We start from the raw sequence: 10,325 nt of genomic DNA, 5'->3' as shown, positions 1-10,325 counted from the left end.
CGCCAATATTGTACAGAACGCTATTATTATCCGTTGCGCTGCTGTAACGTTGGACTTCAGTTCACCAAACCTATAGTAAGTTGTACCATTTTCTTGGGGCACAAAGCTAGTTCACACATAGCCCTGCGTACGATGTTGTGTGTTCCCGGCGTTATACGGCTTCGTTGCTGTGTGTTCCCGATGTGGTGGGAGGCCTTATAATGCCGGGAACACACAGCATCGTACGCAGGGCTATCTGGCCATAAAAGCGTTGACTAAGGGATCATTCATTTTTACGGGGGAGGGGGATCGGTGGAACTTAAGCGACTAATGAAATGTAAAAAGGGACCCCTTCCAAATCAAATTTCTAAAATTTGAACCCCCCCAATTCATCAATTGTATATATTTATATAAATTTATATTTATATAAAATTTATATTTGTAAAATGTGACCCCCCCAAAAAAAAATCATCAGGTTTGATTCATAAACCCTTCGCACCCTTCTCAGGATCATATATTGACCCAGATAATACACTTCAAATTTTAGTTTTGCCACATTTGCACATTTGCAACAATTAAAGCAACCGTCCAGCCATTGTTACAGAGATCATTCGCTTTGATGTCAACTTGATTAGTATTATATAACTTATACGTTTTACCTTTTACATTGTGACCGACATGAATATTCATGAGGGACGTCTTCACAAAGAAGAGGGGAATGCTACGGAGATTATTCACTTTGACAAGACAGATCAACAACAACAACAACAACAACAAAGACCTACCATTTATTAGCACTTCTACAATCACCTTTTCTGGCATGAAACACTGCAAGTCATTAACTTACTCTACATCGTGAATGGTTGGTCGTGAGACACTCGTATCTCGGTCTCCACTTGTTCAACAAATGACATTTAGGTAGTTTCGGGGACGTACACTTAGATTTTAGCAGAGGGTAATAAAATGGCGACATTCGAATACTTAGGGGAAACAATTTAAATTTGGTGATTTTTTTAGATTTAATTTATATTTTCAGATTTTGTATGCATGCTTTTCCCAGTCGATATTCATGTGAACGTTGGAATTATTCAAAGCAGGTAGGAGTATTAAGCACCTATAACCTGATTTTTATTCAGGCTATAGTGCCCATTTAGGGAGCATTCGTTTTTCACGGGGAGGGGAGGGGGTCGGTGGAACTTGAGCGACAAATGAAATGTAAAAAGCCACCCCCCCTCCAAATGAAATTTCTAAAATTCGACCCTCCCCCAAATTCATCAATTGTCAAATGTGACCCCAAAGAAAATTTCATCAGATTTGTTTCATTAACCCTTCGCATCGTACAGCCCTTGGCTGAAAAAGTAGGCCCTTCAAAAGTGTATGCAAGAAAAAGAGTTACCTACCCCAATTTTCATGCACAAAAAACAGCGACCCTCCCCAGATGTCACAGTCCGTATCAATAATATATTAATTGACGTATAATTTTCCATTTGAACTTTGAACTTTCAAAGAATCCTTTTTGAACTTTACAAATAATCACTGGGTGAAATTCAAATATCATATTGGTTTTTCAGATCTGCTCTTTCAAATATGATATTCTGGTCACGTACATTTACATCAATTGTCAAACTTTTTTAAAGCACAGGTTAAACACCTGTGCTTTAAAATAGTTTGACATTAGATCATGAATGGTAGACTTAAAATCACTCTTTTTCTTTCAGAATGTAAAATGAATCCTTCCGAGGATACGATTACCAGGGCCTATTTGTGGACTGCTTTAAGATCTTGTTCAACAGCGTTCGAACGATCAATACGATCACTAGAGGGCGTCAAAGTGATTCATGAGATTTTCGCTGATGCGGCTTTGTTGGGCGAAGATCGGTCCAGCTCCCTACGCCACGGATTACGGTACCACGTCAAAGATCCCTTGCCAGGGTTTAGGTTCAGCGAGGTTAAGAGCACGCTTGAGGATTCTTTTCCCGGGTATCGAGGTGTCTTCGTCAAGGATATGGCCATCTACATGGTTGCGACAGGGAAAATGGATTATGTTCCTGATGGGTACCGCCATGCATTCCTGATACGTAACCCAATCAAATGTGTCACCTCGCAATATAGAACTTGGTCAAAAGATAACGTTGATAGATTGTTTGAAATCATACCCTCAGAGACCGGATACCGTGAAATGTTGGAGTTGTACCAATACATCAGGGACGTGAAAGGTCAGACACCAATGGTTATCGACGCCGACGATGATCTGCTTCGTGACCCGGCAACCACCATGAAGAAGTTCTGTGATTTCGTTGGGTTCGAATTCAAAGAAAGCATGCTTCACTGGAAACCTGGCCGTCCCAAGGAATGGAGTTGGGACGGTGCCTGGTATGGTACAGTTGCCAGTAGCGCTGGCTTCGTAAGAAATCCTGAAACACAAAGCTCTTCTGAGGTAGAAGATATCTCATTGTATCCAAGCTATGTCCAAGAAGCCATACAAGATACTCAACCTTATTATGAGAAACTCTACAGCTTGAGACCAACGCAATAAAATTTAATATAAAAAGTTGACCACTCCATAGTCGTGTTCATGATTTAGAAGTGTTAGACAAGACTACCGAACCACATCAGTACTTACCAGGTAAAAGACCGACGCTGATATCTGGGCAGGTCGACGTCGTAGGATTAGTCGAAATCATTAACCCACTTTTTTATATTGGAATTCGAAATTTAGAACATGGACGAAGGTTTTAAGAGTAGATATTCGAATTTGCATAACGGCGATGTAATTGTAGATTTGAAGTCATTTGATGTTATTTCACATTCTCGGTACACTTGTTTCAGCCATGGCTGAGAACAGCGTTAATGTCCTGATTTAGTGGTTTTGTGTTACATTTATAATTTCTACGTCCACTTAAAAACTTGGATAACAGATATATATATTGACCATCAGCATGGGACATAATGTCGATGTCTACACAATTTTAAATGAACTAAGAAAAACATAAGAAAATGCCACAGGAGGGGAATGCGCGTACGTAGCGTCCAACCAATTTATTGAAAATTGAAAATTGAAATCACCTTCAAAATGCAATTTTCATTTGAATGAAATAACAACCAATTTTTAATATTCGTTTTTGCAGACAAAATTTTTATTTTGCCGATCTTTTGGTACGGTTTTCGCGGCCAATCAATTCCCAAAAATATTAAACAGCCTTTTGGCATAGAAAGCAACATTTGAAATGTTTCAAATCGAAAATTATTTTTCATTTTTATCTTCGTTGAAAAAAAAACGATTGACGGCCCGTTTTAAATAAAGCTTCTGCTATTTCATTATTAATGAAACATAATTCTGTTTCGCCTTCTTTATATTTTGAATCCGAAAAGCAATTTTCAGTAAACACAAATTAAGCTTTAATCAATTAATTGTGTTTCATTCATAAGATTTGAAGACACAAGTTCGGGTTTACTTTTATTGAACGTTCCTTGTTTCATATTTTGATTTTAATTCATTTTTTAAAAATGATGTTGCCATAATGCGTGTACGTAGCGTCCAACCAATGTATTGAAAATTGAAAATTGAAATCACCTTCAAAATGCAATTTTCATTTGAATGAAATAATAACCAATTTTTAATATTCGTTTTTGCAGACAAAATTTTTATTTTACCGATTTTTTGGTACGGTTTTTGCGGTCAATCATTTCTCAAAAATATGAAAATGCATTTTAGCACAAAAAGCGTTATTTAAATGATTGAAATAGAATTTTATTTTTCATATTCATCTTAATTGAAAATACCAATTGACAGACTTATTTTAATAAAGCTTCTATTATTTGGTTACTAATGAAACATAACTCTGTTTCGCCTTGTTCATATTTTGTATCCGAAATGCAATTATCAGTGAAAACAAAATGAAATTTAATCTATTAATCCTATTTTATTTCTTAAATTTCAAAATCACGTGTTCTGGATTATTTTAAGGAAAGTTGCTTGTTTTCATATTATAATTTGTATCCTAAAATGATGTTTTCATTTTCAACAAAACAAAAAAAATCATTACCAGTATCAAAATATTACCTAATCTTAAAATAAAAAAATAGTACTATTTTCAAGATTCGTAAAATTTATTACGGGACATTGTACGTATTTGATGAAGAACAAAATGAAGAGAAAGGAAACTCTTTGAAATAAAATCATGTCTTACCGATTTAAGAGGAATTTGCAATTTTACTTTGGTGCGTGCGAAAATTAGAAATTGAAAATTGAAAATTGTAAGTTTCAACCTTTTTCATTTTTTTGAAAATGGTCGAAAGACGACTCATTTAAATTGCTGTTCCCGGCCCTCTACCGGCCAGTGGGTGAGCAGCATCAATGTGTACGAGACTTCTGGTTTCCGCAACGCATACTTGTTCCCGCGCTTACTGCAAGTGCTGCGGAAGACTGGCCACCGAAGACGATATAAAGGAAATTGAGGGCAACTCCACACATTAGCCCTACATAGGCTCTACAAAAATTGTTTAGAATTACGATGTGGTGAATAAAAGGATCATTGCATTTATTTTGTGTGGAATACATGGCGAGACACCAGTGAATCGATAGTGCTTTGACCCTAGTCATGTGATCTGGGTCCCCGATAAACCGGCTTGTTGATTGAGTGATTTGTCTTAAGGGGTGGACCATTTGATATCCTGGGGGGGGGGGCTTGGAAATTGGTGGAGAGCCATTATTTTTTTTCCCACCTGCTTCACCATGAAATATTTTTTTTCTACAGGGCATATGCTGGCAACTTTTTTTTTCACTTTCCTTCTTCAAGATATATTTTTTTTTTACCAAATTTCGGTGGAATGTTTGTTTGCTTGGTTTTTCACACCCAGTAACAAGATGCTGTTCTATCGCACACAGACTATATTCAAGAAACTAAATAAAGATATGTAAATACATGTACATTTTTGATTCACTTTACAAAAATATCAGTTTATAGATCTTATTTATACCATGGGTAACACACTGAAAATACAAATCAAACAACCTGATTACTGAGTTCTACATTAAGCATTAACAATAACTACAGTGAAAACTTTGCTGAGAACATCACTGGTGTCATCAGAAGAGATGATGGTATCCTACATATATTTGTAAAATCATTTACATTTATGGCATTTATTTGTCAGTGTTGTCCTTACATTTTAAAGTAGCCGGGTAATTTAAGAAAGTAGACTGGGTGACTGCGAGGGAGCGAAGCGACCGAGCGGCGGGTGAGCGTAGCGAACGAGGGGGGAGAGCGCGAGAGGGGGTGTCCCCCTCTCGCAAGGCGAAAAATGAAATTTTGGAGTGGAAATGGTTTTATTCTGGTGGCATCTGAGGTGACATTTACAGACTGAAACAGTACTTTTGTTGTGTGTCTTAGACGTGGCTCACATACAACAAAACAAACAAACATGATTTTGTTTTGTTTGTATTATTTATGACACACTTATGGTTTTATTTGCAGTGAAGATGTAACATTTAATCTTAAATCACCTGCTGTCTGCTCATTTCATTGCCCATTTCCCATTCTTCATTACCACATAGTAGTTTCCCCAAAACCATCAAATTCACACATTCGCTTTTGTTAAGAAAAACATCGGTAAGATAATTCACTATAACAGTGTTCGCATTAACGAATAAAACATACGTATATAGAAAACGCATAACAATGAAAAAATGTGTAGAGAGTCGATCCAATGCGTAATAATATTACGCATTGGATTGAGTCTCTACGCATATTTTCATTGTTATGAGTTTTCTATACGCAAACGATAATAGTAAAATGTTTGCAGGCTGTCTCTCTTCTTGTGGTATTTTGACAAAATCCATACATTCAGATTTACACATTTCTGGAAAACACTGGTGAGCAATTTCAATTTCAGCATACTTCCTCTAATCAGAAGGTCATGTATACTGTACAATTGTTCATATTCAGTTATTGTTCCTCAAGCTTGAAATGGTTTATGCTTTATAAAACTCCAGAGCTACTGCTTGATTTTTATTGATGCTGCAGTGTGCATCGAACAATTGCCAAGATTTTTTTTTTCCGAGTCGCAATGGTCAATAATTGTTTTTCCATCAGCCACTTACAGCCAGATTTTTTTTTCGAGCAACTCCACCTGGCATCTTTTTTTTCCCCAAATCTTCCAAGCCCCCCCCCCAGGATATCAAATGGTCCACCCCTAACGGTGTTTCGGAACCGAAAATGGGGTTCCTCCATCAGTCGCTCTCTTGTTTTGTATCCCCTCCGCTTGGTTGTGTGATAGAGTCATCTTCGTCCTCGAGGAGGAGAAGCCAGATTCGTTATTGAGAGAGTTCAGAGAGTTAGCCACTCTATTGACTGACCATAGTGAGCGATCCGGTGTGTGGTGTCATATTATAATTAACATGACCCAGCATCGACCGAAGTTTCTAGACGCTTATAAGGATTTTTGTTTTAGGGCATATTTTGAGCGTTGCTAGTGCTCGTTATGTTAACAGTAAATGTTGTTCTAATCATTGGTCACAGTTCAGCGTGTGGCGTCGCTTAATTTCATGTATTTCACAAAATCTGCGCACTGATCTCTCGCTTAATCCTGACAGATTATGATCAGGAAACAAGTCTTTTAAAGTACATGATATCTGTCAGGATTAAGCGAGAGATCAGTGCGCAGATTTTGTGAAATACATGAAATTAAGCGACGCCACACGCTGAACAGTGACCAATGATTAGAACAACATTTATTGTAACACACCTCATCCGCAGTCTGTGTTCTAATTCGCCAATTGACAGTCACGTGGGATGCGTTCTTTTTGTGCTGATCCACGTAAACGACGTCATCAGGCATCATTTGTCGGAACTGTTGCCTGCCAGGCATCAGTTCCGAAAAATGATGCCCGCTGACGTCAAAAAAACATTGGCGCATGCGCGAACTGGAATGTAAACAAAGATGCCGTCTGCGGACGAGCGAAACGATAGTCGAGAAATTTCTCGGTTTATCCTATTTTCTGAAGAAGAACTGAATGCTCTGGTTTCAAACAAGGACTCGAAACGAACGAAGACGATAATCAAAGGTGCATCGAACGTTTTGCAGAAGTATTGCGACCCTGTCGGCAAAAACTTTTTCTTGCTGAACCACTCCAACATCTTACATCATATTTCTTACATGCGACAACTTTTGTGTATGGTACGTTCTTATGTATGAATACGGATGAGGTGTGTTACAAAACACATATTGACTGGCCATGAGGGCAACAGCATACGTCTTTAACCCCTCGGGCCTGTGAGTCACCCCCAAAAACAGACTGTTTCCCTCGGCCTACGGCCTCGGGAAACAGTCTGTTTTTTGGGGTGACTCACAGTCCCTCGGGGTACAGACGTATGCTGTTGCCCTCATGGCCAGTCAATATGTGTATACTGTTAACATAACGAGCACTAGCAACGCTCAAAATATGCCCTAAAACAAAAATCCTTATAAGCGTCTAGAAACTCCGGTCGATGCTGGGTCATGTTAATTATAATATGACACCACACACCGGATCGCTCACTATAGTCAGTCAATAGAGTGGCTAACTCTCTGAACTCTCTCAATAACGAATCTGGCTTCTCCTCCTCGAGGACGAAGATGACTTCATCACACAACCAAGCGGAGGGGATACAAAACAAGAGAGCGACTGATGAAGGAACCCCATTTTTGGTTCCGAAACACCGTTAAGACGAATCACTCAATCAACAAACCGGTTTACCGGGAACCCAGATTACATGACTAGGGTCTAATTCACGTGCCGCGTGCCAGGGACTCGTGAGAAATTGTAGGGAGGGAGGGCCTAATTAAAAAGAGTATACGGAATCTAGGAATTGCGTTAGTTTATACATATATATAGCCTAATTAAAAAGAGTATACGGAATCTAGGAATTGCGTTAGTTTATACTTTTTCAACTCACGTTGTTTCAATTGTCACTGATGCTCGAAGACTACTTGGCATGCTCAAAAAGGTTTGGCAAACGGTTGTCGGTGGATGCATTGCTCGTGGTTTACAAAACATTCATTAGAACTAAACTCGACTATGCATCAGTTGTTTGGAATAGCATTGACAAAGTGTACTCAGACAAACTAGAAGCTGTACAGCGTAACTTTGTTAAATATTTGTGTTATCTTGTAAAAGTAAGGTTTGATGATTATTCATATGATGATCTGTGTGTTATGTTTAATTTACCAATGCTGTCTAAAAGGCGCACTTATTTTGACCTTGTTTTTCTTCACAAATCAATTAATGCCCTTCTTGATTGCCAACCAATTTTTAATTTACACATTCCTGGGCGATCAACTAGACAGAAAAGGACATTTCATGAACCTGGTGGTAGAGTTAAATTTACTAGCAATTCACTTTTTAATCGCATTCCAAAGCTATATAATAGTTTTTATTAATGTCTACTGTTACGTGCAGAGCAAACGAACAAAAGGGTGAACTCAGCAGTTAACGTTTAAACAAAATTTATTACAAAAATAAAACTAATTGCTAAGTCAGGGATAGAGTACAAGCTTTAAAAGTGTACAGATTACTTATCTCAGCTGGGACGGCAAAGCTCCAGTCTCAGAGTTGTAACAGTCAGTTGGATGAATGAACAGTCCTTTGGCTTGCAGGCTTGAAGATGCATAAAGTCCACAGTATAAATCCAGCGTTGGCAGTGAAGGTCTTGAAAAGTCTTGAGAATGACTACTGCTGGAGTTTAGTAACACACAAGAGACACGATCCCAAAGTCTGACTGGAAGCTGAGCGCGTCCCTTTTATAAAGGCATATAAGAACAATCTAGAACTTTTATTGACATGCTAATTACTGTTCTAAAATTATCTCCCTTACACAACTAATCAACTTTCCAGAACATTCCAAACATGACTAATTGAATTCAAGGTTGTGTAGGTCATCAAGGGCAGTGACCTTGAGAATGTTCTAGACTAATTGAACTCAGGTCATGATGAGTGTGGGGTAAATGACCTACATAACACACCCCTCTTCAAAAAAAGAAAATTTTTCAAAGAAAAATCTTTCTTTTACAAATGTAATCTTGAAAAAGATTTAAGTACTCAAAATTTTTTTACTCTAAAGTAAAATTTCTTGAAAGTGAACAACAATAAACTCTAAATACGAGAGAGACAGTCTGCAATTAAATTGTCTCTGCCTTTGATATGTCTAATATCAAGATTAAACTCCTGTAACATTAAACTCCATCTTAGCAATCTCTGATTTTTGCCTTTAAATTTCTGCAGAAAAACAAGAGGGTTGTGATCAATATAAACCACTATTGGCTGATTTGAAGAAGTAACATAAACTTCAAAATGCTGTAAAGCTAATATCAAAGATAAACACTCTTTTTCAATTGTAGAGTAGTTTTTCTGGGATTTGTTAAATTTGCGTGAAAAATAGCAAACAGGATGATCTATCCCATGACTATCCTCTTGCAATAAAACAGCACCAGCAGCCGTATCACTAGCATCCACAGCTAATTTGAATGGCAAAGTGAAATCTGGTGCAGACAACACTGGAGCACTTTGCAGTATGGCTTTAAGTGTATCAAATGCCTGTTGGCATTGCTCTGACCAAAAAAACTTTACTTTCTTTTTAAGTAAGTTAGTCAAAGGCTCAGTAATTGTGGAGAAATTTGGACAGAATTTTCTGTAGTAACCAGCCATACCGAGAAAGCGCATCAGTTGTCGTTTGCAGTTTGGTATGGGAAAACTTGAAATGGCACTGATTTTGGCATCAACAGGTTTTACCTCACCCTGTCCTACAGTATGTCCGAGGTAAGTTACCCTCGCCCAACCAAACTCAGATTTGGCAAGGTTGACAGTCAACATTGCTTTACTCAGTCTCTCAAAGAACTTCCGCATGAGCTTGATGTGTTCCTCCCAGGTGTCACTATACAGGACGACGTCGTCAACGTAAGCTGCACACCCGTCTAGCCCGGATATGACGTCGTTGATCATCCGTTGGAACGTTGCCGGAGAGTTCTTCATTCCGAATGGCATCACCTTGTACTGAAACAATCCGTCTGGTGTAACAAAGGCGGATATTTCACGAGCACGATCAGTCAGAGGGACTTGCCAAATCCCTTCAGTAGGTCAAATTTTGTCACATACTTGGCTTTTCCCACTCGGTCGATGCAGTCATCAATCCTCGGGATTGGGAAAGTGTCTGTCTTTGTTAAAGTGTTGACCTTCCTAAAGTCCGTGCACATACGATAACTGTGATCTGATTTGGGAACAAGTATGCACGGCGAACTCCAGTTACTTTTACTGGGTTCAATAAAGTCATTGTCCAGCAGGTATTTGACTTCTTCCTGGAGATATTTCG

General features: G+C 38.3%; 1 protein-coding gene across 2 annotated transcripts; it reads left to right on the top strand.

Moving 5' to 3' along the window:
* LOC139119174 (uncharacterized) lies at positions 1 to 2,533 on the top strand. 2 transcript variants are annotated; one of them, XM_070682838.1, is made up of 3 exons: positions 9 to 75; positions 1,016 to 1,076; positions 1,698 to 2,533. In XM_070682838.1, exon 3 carries the CDS (start codon positions 1,706 to 1,708, stop codon positions 2,513 to 2,515), a length of 810 nt encoding a protein of 269 aa, XP_070538939.1. In that variant the 5' UTR covers positions 9 to 75; positions 1,016 to 1,076; positions 1,698 to 1,705; the 3' UTR covers positions 2,516 to 2,533. The 2 variants fall into 2 exon arrangements, with proteins under 2 accessions (XP_070538938.1, XP_070538939.1); XM_070682837.1 differs by lacking the exon at positions 1,016 to 1,076 and having other exon boundaries at positions 1 to 75.
* Positions 2,534 to 10,325: the final 7,792 nt, after the last annotated feature.

The sequence above is a fragment of the Ptychodera flava genome, chromosome 19 (genome assembly GCF_041260155.1).
Source record: "Ptychodera flava strain L36383 chromosome 19, AS_Pfla_20210202, whole genome shotgun sequence".
Taxonomy (NCBI): domain Eukaryota; kingdom Metazoa; phylum Hemichordata; class Enteropneusta; family Ptychoderidae; genus Ptychodera; species Ptychodera flava.
This window is presented reverse-complemented; position numbering and strand designations above follow the sequence as displayed.

Bases quoted from the DNA above. Each gene is read 5' to 3' on its own strand.
- LOC139119174 (XM_070682837.1), top strand. From the start codon at position 1,706: ATGAATCCTTCCGAGGATACGATTACCAGGGCCTATTTGTGGACTGCT.